This window comes from Alexandromys fortis, unplaced genomic scaffold (assembly GCF_014885135.2).
Source record: "Alexandromys fortis isolate MF-2015 unplaced genomic scaffold, M_Fortis_MF-2015_v1.1 scaffold_297, whole genome shotgun sequence".
Taxonomy (NCBI): Eukaryota; Metazoa; Chordata; class Mammalia; order Rodentia; family Cricetidae; genus Alexandromys; species Alexandromys fortis.
Genome location: NW_026068220.1, coordinates 625,464 through 648,186, shown reverse-complemented (window position 1 = coordinate 648,186; position 22,723 = coordinate 625,464). Strand labels below are relative to the sequence as shown.

General features: G+C 36.8%; 1 protein-coding gene across 1 annotated transcript in view; it reads right to left on the bottom strand.

Annotated features, from left to right (window-relative positions):
• The window catches only part of Luzp2 (leucine zipper protein 2), a 196,701-nt gene that overhangs the window by 48,951 nt on the left and 125,027 nt on the right, over positions 1-22,723 (bottom strand). The window contains exons 7-8 of the mRNA XM_050130544.1: positions 12,334-12,408; positions 7,436-7,600 (exon numbers count right to left, since the gene is read on the bottom strand). Of these exons, the coding sequence (XP_049986501.1) occupies positions 7,436-7,600; positions 12,334-12,408 (240 nt within the window). The remainder of the gene's footprint in view (positions 1-7,435; positions 7,601-12,333; positions 12,409-22,723) is intronic.

Below are 22,723 nucleotides of genomic sequence, written 5' to 3'. Positions count from 1 at the left end.
AATGAAATGTCTCTCTGCACTTAGCTCCTTCACAGTCAAAAATTTTAAAGAAAACACAATGTACATAATCCAGACTCTCTGTGAATTTTCCATTTTTATGTGGCTTATTTTTCTTTATTTCTCTTAATCTATAACTATCTGTACTTCTGTACTCTGTCTCTTTAAAGACTTTACCCTTTTTCTTTTTAAGACATTAACTTTATTCTTTATATTCTTTTTCTTCTCTCTCCCAAGCCTACGTACATTCATCCAACAGTGTCTGAATCTGTTTTACTGTGAATCTGTAACTTGCAGTTCTTAAAAACTTAAGTTGCACCATGTACAGGTAATACGGTACCGCCTGTATCCTGCCCAGTCTAAACCTTAACTGCGCTGTTATAATGGCAATTACGGTAGTTCCTGCCTGAGGTCAGCACAGTTCAGCATGGAGCAGCTGCTCCTGCCTCAGATCCATTTGGTGCCCCTGAACCACTCACAGTTCCAGGCACACAGCAGTCCACATTGGAGCCACAATCAGCAGTTTAATTCTGAGACTGAGTGTGCAGCACAGAAACTCTTTTCATCCAAGTTACAGCCAAATATGACACGCAGAGCACTGCGGAGTCTGAAAACACGTCTCTGTATGGCCTCAGGAATCCGCCATGCTCTTCCACCTGGCCTGCCTAAGCCTGATTCCGCCATCTGCCCAGGTGCAGGCAGGGAACGCTGAGCCATCTGCACGGTCTCAGAGCACTCTCCTCCTATCTCAAGCGGGAACACAAACATCCAGTCCCATAAAAGCCTTGAAATGCTTTAAAGCCAGTTCATGCTGGCAGCACAGTCCCAGGAAGCTGTGCTTTAAAATGACGCAGCTTTTTTTCTGCTGCTTTTGCTGAATCAGGAAATTTCTCTATAGCACGCCACCAACAAACAGCAAAAATCTGTGTTAAACTCTCTCTCCCTTATTTTTAAGCCTTCTCACGTTTTTAAGTGGATTTAGCCCATCACATCGGGTGCCACTCTGTTGAACTAGGTGCGGCCGGAGGGCTGTGTCCCCGGCACCCGGCCGCCCGCATGGCTAGCTTATGCCCGAAATAATTACACAGAAACTCTATTCTTTCAAACACTGCCTGGCCCGGCTAGTTCCAGCTTCTTATTGGCTAGCTCTTACATATTGTTCTAACCCATTTCTAATATTCTGTGTAGCCCACAAGCTGGCTTACCAGGGAGGATCTTAACCTGCGTCTGTCTGGATTGGGAGAATCATGGCGACTCTTCACTAAGCTTCTTTTTCCCAGCATTCTCTTCTGTCTACTCTGCCTACCTAATTTTCTGTCCTATGAGGGCTGAGGCAGTTTCTTTATTATAATTAACCAATGTCCTTCCTCCATCAAGTATATGTGTGTTTCTTTTAGTTTTTGTTTATATCATTTTTATGACAACCTCTGATGGTAAATAAATTTTCTTAGTTTTGCTTCACTGTTCTGCTAAAAGTAATGTTGCCCTTTTGTGAGTCAATACATTGTATCCTCACAGTGGGGGCAGTTAACGAACTATTTTGGGACAGTTAATGGCTATTTTGAAAAATGACTGAGTTCTTGCTAAGAACTTGATTGGGAATTTGTTGTATTTTTATTTTTGTGTATGTTTCTCTTGTGTGAAGGTAAGATTCTGTGGAGCTAAAATTGCTTGTAGGCTATCTGCCATGGCTTCTGGAGACGGAATCCAGGAGCAGTGAATGCTATTAATGGCAGAGACCTCTCTCAGGGCTTTTTAATACACGTTTTAATTCCATAATTCTATTGCCCATGTTCACCGGGATCCATACTACTAAATGGTGAATCTTTTCACTCTATTTCCACAACAGCTTTACAAACTTGGTGGTGGCTTTCTTTGTGTTTTTGTGCACAGACCTGAAAGACCTAATATTATAAAAACATAGCTATTTTCATTATTTAGTAGCATATGGGAAACATGCCGGTTGGCTTTAATTTAAAGTTCTCTGTTACAGTTTATGCCATCTGTGGATGCAAACTCTGAAAGCCACCTTGGTCTCATCTCTGTACACCTACTGATCAAGAGGTCAGCAACACCTTTAACTGTGAGTTTACACAAGTTTTCTTTATCAGCATATCTGGAGTCCAATTGCCATTTTTATACCCTAGTCAAGGTGCCATGACTTGTTACAAGAACAAAGAAATCAGCTCCCATGCTTTGTTTCTTCTCACTCCAGTGTGTTTACTTTGTACACAATGGAAGTGATATTTCCTAGTTTACACTTTTGCACTTGCCGTTCTATTCAAACACTGTTATCTACAAAGCAAATGGCTAGAGATCACAAAAACATTCTTCCAGACACATTTGGAACGAATAATACCCTTAATCTTTATCTTTAATCAAAGACATTCAGATCATGGGATTCTAAACACCAAAATTAAATTTAAAAATTAAAACCATACAAGACTTGGTCATCTGCCTTGTGCGGATCCATACACCTTCAAATGCTGTCTGGAGAGTCTAGTACACTCATCATCTAGTTAGATGAAGCATATTTTCTTTGTTGAGTAAGAAAATGGACACACGTTAAATTCCATTTCAAGTTAATTCTCTGAAAACGCCATGCCAGGCTAATCAAGAAGGTAAGCTTAGTCACCTTCCTGAGGACAAGACAGACCATGGTGGGAGCCACTAGACCTCTGCTGTCACAGCAGGGGTGCCATAAAAACATCCTCCTGAGAAGGCTAACAACAAGCTCTCACATCAGAGAGAATAATATTAACAACCATGGGGGATGCCATAATGGAGAGTAAGAAAATATAACTGCATCTGATTAGGAGAAACACCAGTGGGAGGATCATGGTAGAGCAGGCATGCTACCGTACAGGTGACAGGAACATTGTAGAGCAGGGATGGCTCACAGAACAGGCATGCTACCGTACAGGTGACAGGAACATTGTAGGACGGGCATGAGCTGTGGGACTGATGGCTCACAGAGCAGGCATGCTATAGTAGCCAAGGAGATAAGTACAAAATGAGGAGAAAGCATTTGAATTATTTTATAAATTTTCTCCAGTAAGCTTACAAGCCTGTAGTAGTGAAACGAACATGTGAATTTAAAATATGTAAACATATATAACACATGTACACAATGTATGCACATACAGCACACACATACTAATGTGCTTGGATAGAAGCAGAAGGATTATATCATGAACCTTCTAGGAGGAATAAAATAATATCAAATGTTACCATTTGAGCTATTTTTGTCTTTTTCTTTATATAGGCTTAAAAGGTTATTTTAGACATGTCTCACAAATTTCATGGAGAGCCCCACAAAACACGATGGAGGAAGATTTCAAAGGCTGAGAAGGAAATTGGGAAGAAAATCACATCCATAAACGTTTCAAGAGAAAAATAAAATAGCAAGGCATAAATACAGCCAAGAGGGAAGAACTCAAAAATGGGAACTGAGAGACTGAAGAAAGAATGGAGGAGGGCACTGAAGGATGCAGAGTGCTCCCACGGTCCAGGATCAGCAGAACTAATACTGTTTAAACGGCAATGTTACTGAAACTGAAAGTGTCTGACAGGTTGAAGGCAACCCTGATGAAAACTTGATGTCAAAACTAGGGGGAAATGCTCCAATTAACATACAAGGATAGATAAATCCAAATAGTTCACACAATACTGAGTAAAAAAAAATACTGAGGATAAAACAAGACCTTATTCAAACTGTTATGCAGAACTATAGTAACGAAATCAGCACAGCACTGGCACCAAAACAGAAGAGTGGAACAGTGGAAGAGAACAGAAGAACTGAAAATAAATCCATTCAGTGACAAGCAGTTTGTTTCCAATAAAGATATCAAAAAGCACACATTAGAAAAAAATCCGCCATTTCAAACCTTGTGCTGAGAAAAACGGATATTTGCATGAACAAGAATGAGGCTAGATCCCTTCTCTCACCCTGTACAAAGTTAACCAAGTGGAACAGTAAGCTTAGTGTAAGACCTAATGCATCAAATCTGTCATGGGAAAACATTTCAAGACAGATTCTTGACAAGACAGCCTGAAAGGGACCTCCAAACAGACAAGAAAACAAAGTCATTAATTGACAAATGAGACTGCATGAAATAGAAGTGTTTCTGTTCAGCAAAGAAAACAATTAGCAGGGCAATGAGATAGCTGACAGAATGAGAGAAAGTCCTGGATATCTATTTAACATGGGATTAAAATTTGAATATATAAAGAATTCAAAAAATTAATCCGCAAAGATAAACAAACATGAATCAAAAGAAAAGAGAGAGATACACTTGTTTAAAATATTTTAAAGGTCATGCATAGAAAGTCCATCTCAGTCAGAATGGCTATAACCCAGGAATTAAAAAAACAAACATTGGTAAGAATATGAAGAAAGAGCATTTATTCATTGCTGGTAGGAATATAACATATGCAGGCAATGTATGAAGATAAGAATAAAAATTCCCCATGAAGTTGAAGCCAGCACAACTCTCCTGGTTTACCCCCCAAGTATTCTGTGTCTGAATACCATAGAGATGCATGCATGATGTCTACATACTACAGGGATGCATGAGCATCACATCCAATTATAGAACTAATCACCGTAGTCAGGATAGTCAGTTAAATGTCAATTAACAGATTAACATCAAAAGAATATGTGGTACCTAAACAAAATGAGAGTCACTGAGACACAAAAAGCAAGATTATATTATCATGAGGAAAATATGTAAAAATGTATCTCATTGTGTTAAACAAAAAAAAAGGCAGACCCAGTATGAAAAAAATAGCACATTGTCCTCTTAAATATTGTATAGATAATGATGGAGTATTATATGATAGATTAGACAGATGGATAGATAGATAGATAGATAGATAGATAGATAGATAGATAGATAGATAGATGTCTTATAGAAAATATATTGGTGTTGATAGATGACAGACAGCTAGATAAATAATGATGCAGATATATAGATATAGTTATAAATATAGAAATAAATGGTAAAAGGCTATATGAAGAAGCATGACTACCAGGAGGAGGAAAGGGGAAATGAGGTTTATAATGTTTGATTATTTAACAGTGTACAAAGACGTAGATGCATGGAAACATCAAAACAAAAACATCATTTTGCACATTGCTTTTCGATGAAAATTGATGCAGCAGAATGGAAAAGAGAACCTTATTTTAAGTGTTCATATTGCTATAGCTGTTTCAGACAGTTTGTGAGGACACGATTCCAAAGTGACAGAGCAGATTGACTCTTAGGCACCTGTGTCAGGCATAATACCTTGGCTACAACGAACTCTCTCTAATAGTTAACCAGTTCAGTTAAAAATTACGTGTGGCCCAAGCCTGTAATTCTAGTACTCAAGAGGAAAAGACTGGCAGATTTCTGTGAATCCAAGACCAACCTGGTCTATGTGGAGATTTTCAGCCAGCCAGGGCCAGGTAGTGAGGCTTGTCTCAAACAAGTAAATGACAAACAAACTATTGTGGACTGAGACTGTTGATCGATGGGAGAACATTAGCCTAGGCTGTGCACGGCCCTGTGTTCAATCTCTACCTTCATGCACAAAGCATGTTACTTGTATAGAGAAAGTCATTCAAGACTGATGGGCTTGATTTTCTTATATACACTACATGATGTTATATGATTCGGGACTAAGAACAATATCACTGCTGGGGCCTGCATAGAGATTATGCCCTGAGCACACATAAATCACAATTTCTGCCACTATTAAAAAGACAAAGAACACAGATGAAACATAAACATTAGATAAGATTTTAATGCTAATCTCTAAAACACAATACTCCATATTACATTACCCTAGATTTATTGAAACTCATCTTAAACAATTGAATTTTTTTATTATGGGTTTTTGAAAAATAAGCAGTCTGAATACTACTTGGCTAAATACTCCTTGCTCTATTCTGTGATAAACCATGACAGATAATAAATATTTATTAATTTCAATGACAGGAAATACATTTAGACCTAGAAAATCAATAAAAGTAACCCTTAGTAATTTCCTCAATATATACAAGGTCATAAGAAATTTAGTTCTAATAATTCATTTAAGCAATATAGTTTGAGTTGGAGACAAAAGTCACATGCTCCCAGAATGGAGGCTACTTGGCTGGAAGCCATCAGTTTAGGATGACATTTTTGTCTGCTCCAGACATAACACTAGAGGAAAGAGGCCATGGCTTACTCATCAGTATTGTGTTGTGTGGAAAGTGTAGTTTTGGCCATTTTAAGAAACTTGCTGATGAACATAGAACAGTACAGTTTCATGTACTTTTATTATTTGGGATATAAATAATCCAATGTTTGAACCTAGAATTTTCATGAGTAGAACAGGAAAAATGTATGGAAAACATTTACTTTGAAATTATAAGTATTCTTCAACACACAATAAGAGCAAAGGTGATAAAAAGAAACATTGGAAATATGATTTCATGATTTTTTTACAGGACAATATGTTAATATATCATGAAATTACATAAACTACTAAATCTTTTATGCCACAATCACAAGTAGCAATGCTAGTAGGATAAGGAGAGTAAGGTATAAAAAGGAATTGGGCTCATCTGTAGTACAACACAGTGCTCATGCAGTATTCCTGTTGCCTGTACAGCCTTGCATGTCTATGTCAGGCTGCTGTGCATAGCATACATCCTAGTCGCAAATGACCAGGGAGCATATTCCTTCAAGAGCACAGCCTGAAAGAAAACTTCCTCCAAAACTGCTTTCAGGCTGTCTGAGTTTATTTTACATATAGACCCCACCAAGCCATTTCTGTACAGACCAAAGCAAAGTGGGGAGGAAGCCACTGAACCTCTGATGGTAATCAATTGTTGGGAAGTTTGTTAAGACAGATTTTAAATCATTTACTTTGAAATATGAAGGCACATTAAAATTCCTTAATATATAACTTAAAAAAAAAACAAATGGAAGCCAATACAATTTAACTGACAAGCTATGTGGTGGGTTCCTTCTTGTTACAAGTTTTTACATACTGTAAAAGGATTCTGATGGACTGAATGCATTATACTTAGCTTTAATCCGTGTATTCTGTGATGATGTAGCTTAAGCCTCCAAAAAAGGCTCTTATCTGTGTTGTTTATGATAATGTAATGCAAATACTTGTTTTAAAATTACTAATAACTTCTTGTTTTTCTATTTTTATTGTTGTAATGAAAACAATTAAAAGTTCCCGCTTATGAACCAAGCTCTTTGATGATAAAATATTGCTTTCTGACAGCCTTCCCTGTGTGGTCATGGGAACCGCAGACTGAGATAGTCTACTGAGAGCTGCCTAATAACCATTCAGTGAACTGGCTGTCCTACATGGGCCCAGTGTGTTGAGTATACACAATAAAGTTTAAAGACTATACGTTAGTAGTCATCACTGCTAACACATGGAAAAAACATACCTTGCTTTTTGTCCTCGAATCTGGAATCTTGGAAGCAATTGTTCTGGGCGGATGCAACATCTGTGATGGATTTGATGGGATGAGACTGAGAGGGGGAGGCTGATCACGGAAAACTGATGTCAAGCAGAGTTGTACAGTCTCTTTCATTGCTTTTATCTGGGATTCCTGAGAGCAAGGGGAAGAATATTTTTACCTATGGTTCTTGTTACCATTCCCTGCATTGGTCTTATAATACACTCACCCCATAAAAATAGAGACAGGTTTTCAAATGAAATTTCTTGTTCTGCTTCAATATGATGCCTACAGTAGCTTCTGTACTTGAACACCTTCTGCCCAGTGGGTGGCACAGTTAAGGCTGTGGAACCTAGGATGAGGGAATGGAACACTGGGCGACAGGCCTTAATTGAAAATAGAATAAGCATACTTCTGAGCTGATTTTCGATCTCTGATTTGTCCCTTGCTCTCCACTCTTGCTCTCTCTCCTTCTCCCTCCTCTTTCTCTTCCCACTTGCTTCATCTCTTTCAGCTACCTGATTTGATGAGATTTGATCAAGCATCCCAAGCTACTGCCGCTGCATCTGAGAGCCATTCCTGCTACTATGTATTCTCCCATAGGATGACCCAGGAGTGTCTCAGGCATCGTCACGGACTATGAATGTGGTCCCATATATTGGTATTCATGGTGTCAGTTCACATTGTCAACAGTTTGGATACCCATGTAACCCTTCGAACTATGAACTAGACTAAGTCCTTCCATCTTTAAGCGGCTTTCACCACATATTTGGTTGCATTGTTCAGAAAAGTAGCTAACGCAGAAAACTGATGACAAGATATGCGTCTCTTTCTGCTGTAGACCTGACCATGTTGTCTATAAGTCTTTGACTTGCAAGAGGATATGGAACAGTTTGAAATGTCAGGTAAGATTATTCTGAGAAACTTGATGCAGTATTTGTTTGGTAGGTGATTCTGGAGGGGGTATGGAGACCAGTAACCCAGCAGAACTGAGGACCATGAACCTTGGCTCAGGAAGCCTCAGAGGGTGAGAAGGATTGTATCAGACATTGGTTAAGAGGTTACATATGCTACATCCTGGCATATTCTCTGACAATGAAATGAGCATAGTGATGAATTATAAAGCAGTGGACTGATTGGTTTGAAAGGAAAGCATTTCAAGAGAGCATAACAGTCAGGCTGCAGGATGTTGTTTATTGTGCTTAGTGAAGTTTATATTAGATCTTCAAAGCAGAATCTGGAGCAGAAGGTGTGACATGTAAGTAGCTCATGGTGAAAACACATTATAGTGTAGTTAAAATGGGAGGCATGGGACAGATAACAACAAACTGCATATAGCTAATAAAATTATTGGTACAGTTAAGATGTGATTGCACACTCTACATGAGGACAATAGGAAGGTACAATAGACTAAACCCTAACCATAGGAAGGTTCTAGGGGGAATAGTGTAAATCCTTTTGAAAAGAGAGTACCCAACACAGGGGATTTCCATGTCGCCTTTTTGACAGCTTTGAGACTGGAGAGATGGCTCAGCAGTTAAGAGTATATACTGTTCCCATCCAGGACTGGAGCTTGGCTTCCAGCATCAGCACATCCAACCCTGTCTTCTGTCCTTTGGTAGGACTATGCTTACATATAAGATACCCACCACACCTATACACATAATTTAAAAATAAAAATCTATCTTAAAATGAAAGATTGCCATTGGCCTTTGCACTTTTGAACAGTGTTGGGCATATGAAAGATTATACGGTTTTTGACATTGATGTCCTTTCCCTCCTAGCCCCAAACTATTTTTCCCATTTGTTTTCCCCTTCACTCTTGAAGTGGTAAATTCTGTAGCTAAAATGCCCCCATTTTTCAGTATACTCCAATTGTAGCTCAATTAATAATAGCTTTCTGGGAGCTCACAACTGATTCATAGATCTTGAGATTCTTTGGTTATTTTGTTATAATAAACGGACACTTCATTCATTAGAAATAACACTGAGAACAAAGTTGGGGTGTAGTTATGTGATAGTTAAGGTATTTGAACATGAGACAAAATATATCTAAAAGGAAAACATGCACAAGGTATAAAACTGTTTCTTATAGAAACAATAGAGAGAGGTAAAGGACATTTTATTTAAACTGTACTTTTTCCATTATAGACTGAGATAACCTTTCCATCTGAATTTAGAGCTAGTTTTTAAATTTCATATGCATCTTGCTTGATATTTGCTAAAAATCTATCTCTAATCATGTAAAAGTCTTTAAAGTTCTATGTACAAAAAAAGAGGTGACAGAATTATAAAGGTTAAAGACAAACTGCTCATCATAAAAAAGCAATCTTATCTCAATCACTGATAATACTAATGGATAAGCTTCCCGAGTATTTTTTACATGGCAGGAAATATTCCTATCAGTCTAGTTAGACATATAACAACTCAATCACCTCTCAGCTCTCAGTGGTATGGCTATGAAGTGTAGCACCAGGGAAATTTGAACTTGGCCCGTCAACAAAAGTCATTACCTAAACACCAGAGGAGAGTCCCTGGAGACTAGCCACTGCTCCCAGACTAGTCCATGCTGTTGCAGGGTATGGGCTCACTGCACAGCAGTGCACATGAAGGAGATGGACAGTGGAACAAGCACATGGTACTAAAGGTAAAGAAACAACTCTATGGTAGCTTGAGTTCTGTCCACAGGCTGTTTCTAACCAATACAGTGTGCTGTGGCTCGGGAATTTGTTGTTATTTACAAGTACTTGCAAAGCAAGATTAATTTTCTATCGTTCTATTGTCTTGTGGGTCAAAAAGTATTATTTTCTGATTGATCCATTATATTTGATATCAGAACAAAAATCATATCAGATACATTTTTTTATTCCTGTAATGTCCGACATAATAACATCTCACGATAGCTATTTTAAAACCTAGTAAACATCAATTAAATAATTATATCATATGAGATCAGGAAGAATATTTTAGAAAGAATAATTCAATGGCCAAAAATGATAGTCTTAAAAGTTGGGAGATTGCCTCAGGATCTTGAAGACTCAATGTCTTCTTAGGATTTTATACGTTTTTTCAGAGACAGTGGCAGCAAGGACAGAGAATAATTTTTTAAATGTGATCTAGGAAAATTTAAGATTGTATGTTCCTCTTGGTTTTCTAATTCCACTAAATCTACAAAAGTCTTGTGTCCTTTGTAAAAAGTGACAGAGTAGGAGTTGGAAGAAATGAGGTGAACATCACTGAAAAAATCATAAAATTAAATTTTTTATAAAACTAATTTTTGATAAAATAAATTATGCCTGTTCTACCCCAAAGAATAGAAGCTAGGCTGCCTTGAACTATTACATGTTAATAAGTTGGATAATTAATAAATGGTAATTCCAAAGAACTAAGGTTAGTGAGATATCTACTTCTCTGAATATTTAATTTGACTCAGAGCTCCAAATCTTACAAAGAAACATCATTAACATTCAGGATATGTTCTTTCTAATTTCTCCATTGTGACATAGTCTACATACTCTGTCAGCTGTGAAGATGTTTGGATCATAACAGAGCAAAGATATATTCTTAAGAGAGACAGAGTCTCTTTCCTAAGTAAAATTTTAGCCTGGGCTTAAACTTACCATATAGTGCAAAGTGTGCAGCACAGTATCAAAGTATCCATACAGGATCAAGTTTCCTAAAGTGTAAAACCTGAAGATCTTCAAAGGGAACCAATCCCCCACATGGTCTCTCTCCTATCTGTTCCACAGTGAAATGCTCACAGTTCAATTCTGGTAATTAAAGGGTAACCTCTTTTCTTTACAGATTCTCCAAGTTTGTATCCAAGTTCGTATAATGAATTAGTGGGGAAAAAAAAGCTCCCAAATGTACTGGTGTACCTGTTCAATATTATCTATAAAATTATTACTAAATTGTGATCACCAATATAGAAAGTTCTTGGCAGAAGGCAGAACACTTTAAGTTTAGCCAAGATGACTTTGAGAATTACAAGGCTATGTAGAAAATAATATTATGTACAAGGTTAGCAGAAATCTGAATTGAATAACTACTTAACCCAGCTGTATGATGCATAAATTACAGACAGATAGACAAATATTTGTAATACAAATAAATATGGAGGCAGCATGTACCCAGTGTCTACATATATATTGCATGCTTAACATACATGTGATATTTATGTATTCAGTACTAGCGCAGACTATTACTTTGCATCCATTCAATGAGTGAAGGGTGAAACACATGCATAAAAGTGTACTTCACAGCAATCTACACTAAATTTCTCAGAAAACAATTAAATCCATAATTTGAATATTTGTTCTTTCACTTATTCTACCTCTATAAATGCTTAATAGATTTCATGTGTTTGAACAATTATTATTAATAGACAAAATGTATTTTATTTGTAATTTTTATATTTGGAATGGCATTCCAAAGTATGGCTATACAATATATATGAAGTCCTTCATTTTCGATTATCGAAACATGTAACATCCTTGTGCAAATTTCCAAGCTCTCGAACAGGAGGAACAGTGCTAAGGCACAGGCATTTAAGACACATTTTTAACAGCTCATGGTTACTTCCATTTTGCTTCCAGAGTTTTCACAGAACAGTATGGCTTACACATTAAGTACGTTTATACATGGTGTTATGGAATAAATGTGCCATAAAGATAAATGAAAAATGGAGTGACAAACACCCTGAGTTCCCTCAACTGACAGTGGCAGAAAAAAAAAAAAATGAGTGGAAGGAAGCCATCACACACTCAGGAGTTTGAGGACCAGCTTTTGTGCAGTGTCTAGAATCGTGCTGGGTGGCCACAGGCAGCAGCAAGCACACACTGTGTGCCTGAAAGCCAAGTCATAATGGCTCCTGGTTGACAACTTACCCTGTCGAGAGCTGCTTTCTCAAGTTCATTTTTGGCGACAGCTAACTTCTGTTCCAGTTCGGTGAGCTGTTGAGCCTGTAACAGAGAGGAAAAGCAGTACATTTGAGAAAACACTATACTCTACATATTTGTTCTTCACAGAAAAAGAAAGAAAGAAAAGGGATATAGCTTGCTAGTTGAATTTAAAATTCAACTAACAGAACTTCAAGTCTTTGAAGAAAAGATCTTTAAATCTTTGAAGAAAGAAATTGAAGAAGACATCAGAAAATGGAAAGATCTCCCATGCTCTTGGATGGGTAGAATTAACATAGTAAAAATGGCAGTCTTACCAAAAGAAATCTGCAGAGTCAATGCAATGCTCATCAAAATCCCAGAAAAATTCTTCACAGACCTCAAAAGAACAGTAATCAACTTCATATGGAAAAGCTTAAAACAATAAAAGAACTTCTGGAGGCATCACAATCCCTGACTTCAAACTGTACTACAGAGCTACAGTACTGAAAACAGCATGGTATTGCCATAAGAACAGACAGGAGTTAATATGGAACCAAATAGAAGACCTTGGTATTAATCCACACTCCTTCAAACACCTGATTTTTGACAAAGAAGAAAAAAAATCAAAGGGAAAAAAGAAAGCATATTTAACAAGTGGTGCTGGCATAACTGGATGTCAACATGTAGAAGAATATAAATAGACCCATATCTATTACTATGCACAAAACTCAAGTCCAAATGTATCAAAGAACTCAACATAAAGCCAGCCACACTGAACCTTATAGAAGAGAAAGTGGGAAGTACACTTGAACGCCCTGGCACAGGAGACCATTTCCTAAATATAACCCTAGCAGTACAGACACTGAGAGAAACAATTAATAAATGGGACCTCCTGAAACTGAAAAGCTTCTGTAAAACAAAAGACACAGTCAACAAGACAAAATGACAGCCTGCAGAATGGGAAAAGATCTTCTCTACCCCACATCAGACAGAAGTATGATGTCCAAAATATACAAAGAACTCAAGAAATTGGTCATCAAAACAACACATAATCCAATTAAAAAATGGAGTACAAACAGAGAACTCTCAACAGAGGAATCTAAAATGGCTGAAGGAAATGTTCAACATCCTTTGTCATCGAGAAATGCAAATCAAAACAACTCTGAGATTCTATCTTACACCTGTAAGAATGGCCAATATCAAAAACACTAATGACAACTTATGCTGAAGAGGTTTTGGCAAAAAAGGAACACTCCTGCATTTCTGGTGGGATGCAAGCTGGTACAACCTCTTTGGATGTCAGTGTGGCGATTTCTCAAAAAACTAGGAAACAACCTTCCTCAAGACCCAGTAATACCATTTTTGGGTATATATCCAAAGGATTCTAAATTATACCACAAGGACATGTGCTCAACTATGTTCGTAGGAGCATTGTTTGTCATAGCCAGAACATGAAAACAACCCAAATGCCTCTCAACCGAAGAATGGATAGAAAAATGTGGTACATGTACACAATGGAGTTCTACACAGCACAAAAAAAAAAAAAAAAAATGACATCTTGAAGTTTACTGGGAAATGGATGGAGTTAGAAAGCAATATTTTGAGTGAGGTAACCCAAACACAGAAAGACAATTATCACATGTACTCACTCATAAGTGGTTTTTAAACATAAAGCAAAGAAAACCAGCCCAAAAATCACAATCCCAGAGAACCTAGACCCTAAGAGAGACATACATAGATCTAATCTACATGTGAGGTAGAAAAAGACAAGATCTCCTGAGTAAATTGGGAGCATGGGAACATTGGGGAAGGGTTGAAGGAGAAGGGGAGAAGCAGGGAGGGGAGCAGAGAAAAATGTAGGGCTCAATAAAAATCAATACAAAAATTCAGATGCAAAGCACAAAGTTAAGAGCCATTTGATATGTGTGCAGAGAATGGTATGATCTGAATAAAGGAGGACTACAGTCTCATAGGTAAAAACACCTTTTAAGCCTTATGCAATCTTTGTTATAATTCGTTTGTCCTCTTATCAGAGATGCTTCTAGTCCTCAGGGACTGAACTCTAACTCCACAACTTCCCATGTTGATGTCTGACTGTCCAATTAGGTTTTAACTTTTTATTTGGTGAGAGAACAATTAAGACTATAATAAGGCTTGAAATTCTCTTTCTTTCTTTCTCTCTCTCTCTCTCTTTATAATTATAAATATCAAATTACCAGGACAGGAAATGTATTCCCCAAACACTGAATCAAGGAGAACCTGAAATGGTAGTCTAGCCGTGAGGGTTGTGTGCACATGGTTTACATGAGCTGCCTAGTCTGCAAAATTAAAATAGCAACACTTGATCCTTTAACACATGTCTCTGTATCCTAGCTTGCCTCTTCATTTCTTCAAATGTAGTAACAGGGCTCTTCAGGGAAAGTAACAGTCACTTCATATTAGAAAGATGTATTTTTTTTTTTTAACAAAAACACCAAGCTAACAGTCATAATATATATGCAGAGGACTGGGGAGTGGGAGCGGGAGTGTGTTTGTTTCTGACTTTTTTGCCTGATCTTGGAACTGTTTTTGTCTTTTTGAGTTGCCTTGTCCAGCCTAGATATAAGGGCTTTCGCCTTTTCTTATTGTATCTTGTTTTGTTTTGTTTGTTTTTGTTTGTTTTCTCTTGGAAGCCTGATCTCTACTGAAAGGTCAAAGGAGAGGAGGGGGAATGGATCTGGGATATAAAAGAGGTGGTGATGGGGAGCAGAGAAGAGGGGAAGAGGAGAAACTGTGATCATTATGTTTGTAGGGGAGAAGAATCTATTCTCAATAAAAAGAAAAAAAAATGCATAGTCTAATCTTGCCTTAACTATGTGATCTTGGACAAAATATTTGATGCTTCAAGCAAAAGGTGACAACAGGTTTCTGTCATAAACCATCACTGAGTGAGGAACACAATGCCTGGAGAAGTTTGTTACCAATGAACACATATATTTACACGACTTCCATTTATAATTCTCTGAGCATATTCCTTCCAGTCTATGTTGGCTTATATTAATAGCAAGAAAAACTAAATGTATTTATTTCAGTTGGTGTTAGTAATACCACCCTCCTATTCCTTATCAGGAATAATTCAATCATGTCCTAATATAAACAACAGTGACCTTGTAACATACATGAAAAATGGATTGTGTGTAATGATTATATATTGAAGAAAAAATAAAGTCAAAGACAAAATGCTTTCCTATCTGTACATGCATATTATGAGTTAGTGACAGCTGTTACTAAGAAAATGAGGTTAAAGGGGAAATAGGGAATGCAGGAGTCTGCATTAATCTCTTCTCATGGCTTCAGTCCCTGGACTGGAGAAACAGCTTGGTGGTAAAAACTTACTATTCTTTCATAGGACTGAAGTTCAGTTCTCTTCACCTGCATGAGGTTCACAACATCCCATACCTGTAGCTCCAGGGACCCAACACCTGCTTCTTTCCTACATAGGAACCCACATTTACCTGCACATACTCATATACATATATATACACATACAAAGAATTTAAGAAAAAAATTAAAATCTTTAAAAATAAAATTGAGAAAGAAAGTCATTCAAGCTTTTGTCTCTGTGTCTTATGGCTCTTCCTATCAAGAGAGTGTTTATATTCTTGATTTTGAATGAGATCTTGCAGTTCTAACTCCTTCTGTGGTCACTGGAATACAGAAAAAGCACTTGAGATGGACATGACAAACTAAGTGTTGGGGTGGAGTGTCTCTCGTTATGCCCTCATGGAGAATCCAAATGAGATAAAAGCTGAGCAAAAACACATGTACCCAACCAACATCACTGGCTTCCTTCCAACATACATGTGCTTGTAATCTATCCATAAATGGCTGGTACTTTCTACCTTAGGGTGTGGGTGGTTTCTCAGTACAGCCTATTGTTATAAAGGAGACCCATCAATGCTTCCTAACTGGGGAAGAAGCAAATCATGAAATGGAAACTTAAGACTTCCAGTGCAAAAAACAAAAATCTGTTTACATAAAACACACATCAATCAAGAGACAGGTAAGTAGGAAAGTAGGAGGGACAGACATAGCAGTACTTTATCTGTCCCACAATGATGTACTTTTAGAGCATTAGGAAACAGGAATGTACGACTTGCAGGTTTGTAGGACTGCATTTGAATGCAATGCCTTCCAGTCACTGGGGTAGGAGTTATTGTGTTCAGTGAGTGAGTTAGCTCTATGCAGACCTTTCTTTTTCTCCATCTGAGAGGAAATGCTAGCATTTGTAGATCATTGTCCAGTCTTGTCTTCCTCATGACCCAGGGACAACTGATCCAAGATGGAGAAAGGCAAATCCTTGATCAGTGGACATAGGGAAAAGGGTCTGATGATCAGTTTTAGTACATTGAGCAATGTATTTAATCCCTATAAGCTCAAGGTTTTTTTTTCTATATACAATAAAATACCTGTAAAATAATTAAAGAAATAAAAGCAACACAAAGTAACATTCGGATACTTAGTGAAAAAGGTACTTTGTTGGCCTCCATTTGTACATCATTAGGAGGAGTCAATGTAATCCTGTATGCTTATTTTTCGACAAGAAAAATGAATTCCCATAAAATAGAGCATTCATTTCTGAAACTATTACTACTAGCCACCTCAAAGTTTTCTGTTTGTTTGCTTGTTTTTTTTTTTCTATTTACGATATCTTTCTGAACATGAGGAAGCTCATAAGTGAGAAGTTTACAAAGAGAATACTAATATGTTGTCCTGGGTTTTAAAAGAGCAGTGTTTATACTATATACAAGAAAGTTCTGACAATATCTACAACACAAGAAGACTTATGGTAGTCAGGGCACTTATCCAGAGAGTAAACTGTTTAATAAAGTTAACTTTATAAAGTTTACTTGAGAAAACATAATGTACTATAAATTAAAATAAGACGCCATCTCAGAAAACCCAGTGTTGAACTCAGAGAACTTTTCATTCTCATGCAGTCATTTACTAATACTTGGAACATGATTAATTTTTTTCCAAGTCTGAAACAAAGAAGAGTGAAGAGAAACAGAAGAAAACAAATCATGAACAATCAAAACTGCCTTACAAAAGTTAAATAGCTAAACCAGAATTGAATGTTAGCAACAACTGATAGAGGGAAGACATTCCAGTGTGCCTGAGAGAGTCACTTAGATAGCAGTGTAACCAAATCATCCATTTTCTCAAAGGCACACTTCCCTAGGAACTGCAAAACTAATGGCTGGAGAAAGATCTTATTTCCTGGATGAGGCCCTAATCCTATGTGGTCAGTCCTAAATACTTGCAAATAAGGGCAAAACTAACTGGTGTGTGTGTGTGTGTGTGTGTGTGTGTGTGTGTGTGTGTGTAACTGTAGAAGTGGTCATGAAGATGGGATGGGGGCAAGGGAGGAGTTGGAGAAGTGAGAGAAAAGAATTACACATGATGCAAAGACAGTCTTTTTCGGTATGAACTGCTCAAATAAAGAGAAAGAAGCAACGGTTTGGGCACTGAAGTTGGTATCACCTCTTAATTCACTTTCTAAAACTGTCCTTTCCAATCCCCCCCCAGAACTCTGAAGTTCCAGCTGACAGCAACACTGAGAACAAGACCTTTATCCTAGAATTCTTATTGCTGCATTTTTTCTTTCCTTCCTTCCTTCCTCCTCCTCCCCCTCCCCCTCTTCTTCTTCTTCTTCTTCTTCTTCTTCTTCTTCTTCTTCTTCTTCTTCTTCTTCTTCTTCTTCTTCTTCTTCTTCTTCTTCTTCTTCTTCTTCCTATTAGTTTTGTTTTAAGAATTCACCTTCACATCACTACACAATAAAGGAGAACAGCAGTTTGGTGTTCCATGCATAAGCTGTGATTTTTTTCCTGCTGAGAGCATTAAGGTTCAGCTGTGCACATCGTATCTGAACTTTCATGGAACTGTTCTATGAAGTATTTGCACATGACTAAGTCTGTGGGGGATTAATCCATCACACATTAATACATAAATCTATGTTTCTGAAAATCTTGTTGGTAGGTTATTTCTACTCTGTCCTCCAAGGTAACAGTAGTCTTGGCTCTGTCTTCTCTAAAAGGCTGCTCTGAAGTGTGCACAGTGTAAAATGATTTATGGATGTTATGATTTATTCCCTCTGCAGAGAATAATTTTAACATTGAAGACTATAAAGTCTTAAACACTTTAAGGCATTTTAGGTTTAAGGCAACCTGCATGGTGATATGTCTAGCGTGTGTGGTATGTAAAGGTCAGATTTGGGGGGCAAATCAGAAAGAGGCACCACTGATAAAGGGGTCATCACTTCCATCCTTTTGTCTGGTCTGAGCTGTGAAATTTGTTTTAGTAATTCTGACAGCCATTTGCTGGTACTAAGATCCTCATTAATAAAAGAGACACAAAACTTTTCGAAGGGACCAAATAATAGATCCTCGGGTAAACTTTTAATAAATGTTATATCCTACACGGGAAATCTTTTTTGTTGGGTTGATTTTTGAAGCCAGGATAATAAAATCTAAGTCTATATGTAATCTTAAATTAAAAACAAAATCTAGAATATATATTGTGTGAGTTCAAACATCATGATTGTGTACATATGCATGTATGTGTTTGTGTTTTGTGTGTGTCTCTATATAAATTCATACGTTTTGTGTGTGCTTGTGTTTTGTATGTGTGTGTCTCCATACATGCATATGTTTGGAGTGTGTTTGTGTATGTGTGTATATGTTTGTGTCATGTGTGTGTGGTTACCTACACAACAACACAGAAACAGTGCAGAGATCCTAAGACTGAAGTTTCTTTTTAGGGCATGGACAACAGCAACTCTCTTACCACATTCTGAAGGAGATTAACTAAAATAAAGCTAATGGCATTAATTTTATAATCTGATTTATAAGCTAACACTTTTCTCTGAACTTTAGTCCTTCATATTTGGTAAAAATCAAATAAATTAACTCAACAGAAGAACATAACACAATGTTAATTCTCTTCAAAATGAGAAAAGCTGAGAGAGATTAATGAATATCTTGTTTAGCATCACACAGTTGTAGAATTTGAAGACAAGAAGATTTAGAATTTGAATTATGTGAATCTTGGACCTACAGCTGTACTCATAATCACTTAAGATTTTCACGCATAGAATTCATGACTAAATCGAGTACATGTATTCAATGGTAAATGCTCAAAATTTATTGATATGCTATATAATTTAAAATGTTTCAAGAAAGAATAGATGATTGGGAGTATGTTTCTTTTGTCTGAGGGAGAATTATAAGACCATAAAAGATATGGTTTTAAGATTTTTTAAATAAATTTTTGGCTGTTCATTTATGTGTATGTGCATGTGCCAGCTTGGTTTTGTTCAGCATGAGTGAGCAGATGTCCAAAGAAGCCAGAAGTGGGTAGTGGATATACTGGAACTGAAACTGCAGGCAGCTTTGAGCCAACAAATCTAGACTGGACTGGACTTAACCACTGAGTCTTTGTCTTCTGGAAGAGGAACAAAAGCTTTTAGCTGCTGAACAATTGCTCCAGCCCCAAAAGATACTATTAATTGCCAACTAGAAACCGAATAGATTGATGAAAACACACTATTGTGTTTTAAGCAGATTATCTTCATCCATTAGCATATAAGAACACATCCCTTGCTCATTAGTCCTAATGTAGCATTTGTTGGTTATTCTATGGACACACAGCACACCACACTGCATCGCTTCATTGCCTTTTTCTCTAAGTCACATTTACCCTATACAGCAGGCAAATCACAAATGTCATTCTTCTGTTTACCTCTGCTCTAACAGAAGGACTTTTTGTTGTCACTCTTAACTGAGGTGATTGGATTATTCGATGCACTGTCTGCTCTTTTCAACATTAATAACTTGGGAACATGTCTGAGAGATTTAGCTAATACATGTATGAAACCAAAATGAGTTCTCAAATCACACAGAGATACCTCAGCATTGCTCTGGGTTTAAGAGCTATTAAAGGAAATTTAACACTTCAGTTTATAAAATCTAAGAAGACTTTCCTTCAAGAAGTATGTTTACATGTACAATTTTTTACTTCACATTTTTGTTAGTTTAATCTCTTTTCCACATACAAAAATGACTAGCATGTGATCAGCTATTATACCTGAGTAAATATCTTTATGGTCCTGAAATTTATGAACTCCCAGACTTCAGGAAGAAAGTCTGCTTTATAGTGATTTATTTCTTATGACATTTAAAAGTTCAATCCCAATTATAAGGATATAATAAATTATCTGTTTTCTTCTATCAGAGAGGATCTCAGTCTATATTCAGACTGCCTCAAAACTCACTACACAGTCCAGGATAGCCTTGAATCTATGACAACCTTCTTGTCTCAGACTCCTTAATGTTGGTATTACAATAAAGAACCATTATAATTGCTTTGGGGTTTGATTTCTTTAAAAAAATTACTCAACCTCAATCCTCTGACCAACTATTGTAATTATGCTAAAATATTTAGTTAAGATTAATTTAGGTAGATGGGTGAGGAGAAGTCAATATCTGGATGGTAGACACATGGAGATAGGAAGAGTTAAATGGAGAGTGGTAAATAGGTATGAACAAGTAGATGTTGAAGGATACACATAACCAGTAGACAGATGATGATAATAGGTGCTGATGGATTAATACTGGCGAACAATACACATAGATAAATACTCTGGCATTGTTCCAGCTAGACAGGTATGAATAGATAGGTGCTGGTAGACAGGTGCTGATGCATAAGTAGTAGTAGATAGTTACCGATGAAATGGCAGAGGTGGACAGGTAAGAGTGGATAAGTATTTGTAGATAGTTGCTTGTAAATGTGTAGGTCCTGATGGGCACGTGCTGGAGGATAGGTACTGCTGAAGAGCTGTTGGTAGATAAGTATTCATCTGTAGGTGCTGGCCATAAAGGCCTTCTCTCTCTCTCTTCCCTTCTCTCTCTCTTGTTTATTCCCTCTCTCTCTTCCTTCCACTACAAAATGAAGATAAAGTATATTTTTCCTCTCTGTAGTGCAGTATGAATATATTTATGTTTAAGTTTTAAAAACTTAAATATTCACTGTTTCTTGAACAAAAGGTAACAGCATGAAACTATTACTCTCATGGAAGAAAGCAAAACAGAAACTAATACCTAATTTAGTGTGGGTTCACCAGAGACTTAAAAGTCTTTGTATTCAAACAAAGCCTTTAATCTGCTCTTACACTGTAAGTTAACAAGAATAAAGCAGTTTCTTAAATTAAAAACCTTATACTCAAAGTATACATGGTTCATTTATGTTACTAAAAAATTGTTCAAATCATATTCTTCTGGACATGGCAGAGTAAGCAGTACTAGAATAGTCGTTCTCCCACAAATAGCTGTGAGTCAGCTGTGTCTGACCAGCTTTTAATACTAGAAACAAGAAACCCCCTTGAAGTGTATCTGTCTTCTAATTGGGCCCATTTCCAGACTGGAGTCTCAAGAGCTGTGATGCAAAGGGCTCATATTCAAGTAACAATGCTTAAGCACTTTCTCAATAGCTCTGCATTCATCACCAGAACTATCAATTTGTTATTTACATACTGAGACGATATAATTAGACTGGTGATCAATTTGAGCATGAGAACTCAACCTTTACTGGTATAATTGCAGTGGTTTGCTATACTATAAAGAAAAGAGTGTTTTTTTTTTCCCCTTAGGTGCATTCTTAATCTTTTAGCCTACCTTATAGTTCATTGAATGAGGCAAACTTTTATGTACCTAAGGGTACATAAAATAAAAAGGGCATGTGAAACTGTCCTTCTGTGTCAGATCATGTGAAACGCCTTGCACTCATCCATGACTGGTTAGTTTCTAAATCTCCTTCATTCACAGATGAAAAGCTAGTTCTGGGGCTGGAGAGATGGAGCAGTAGTTAAGAGCAAACATTGATCTTGTAGAGGTCTCAACTTGGTTCTCAGTACTCATATTAAGTGGCATACAACCAACTAAATCTCCACTAACAGGAAATCTCACAGCATCTTCTGGATGTTGGGAAACTCTACAGTTTCATGTACTCAAACATACACACACACACACACACACACACACACAAACACTTGGAAATTTAAAGCTATTTTTAAAAGGTAATTCTCATAAATATCTTTACTAGACTACAAATAAAATCTTAGCATTCTTATATTATTCTTCAAAGCAATGTTTTATATTTTTCTTACTATTTCTCATACTATTATATAATATTCAAATTATAAAACGATTTTCTAATGAACAGACATGATCTAAAAATTTATATAACATTGTCCTGGGTACAGGAAATTTCTAAAGGTTTCCTAACAGACAGGACTTTTTTATTTTTTATTTTTATTTTTATTTTATTTATTTACTTATTTTTAATTAAATATATTTACCTT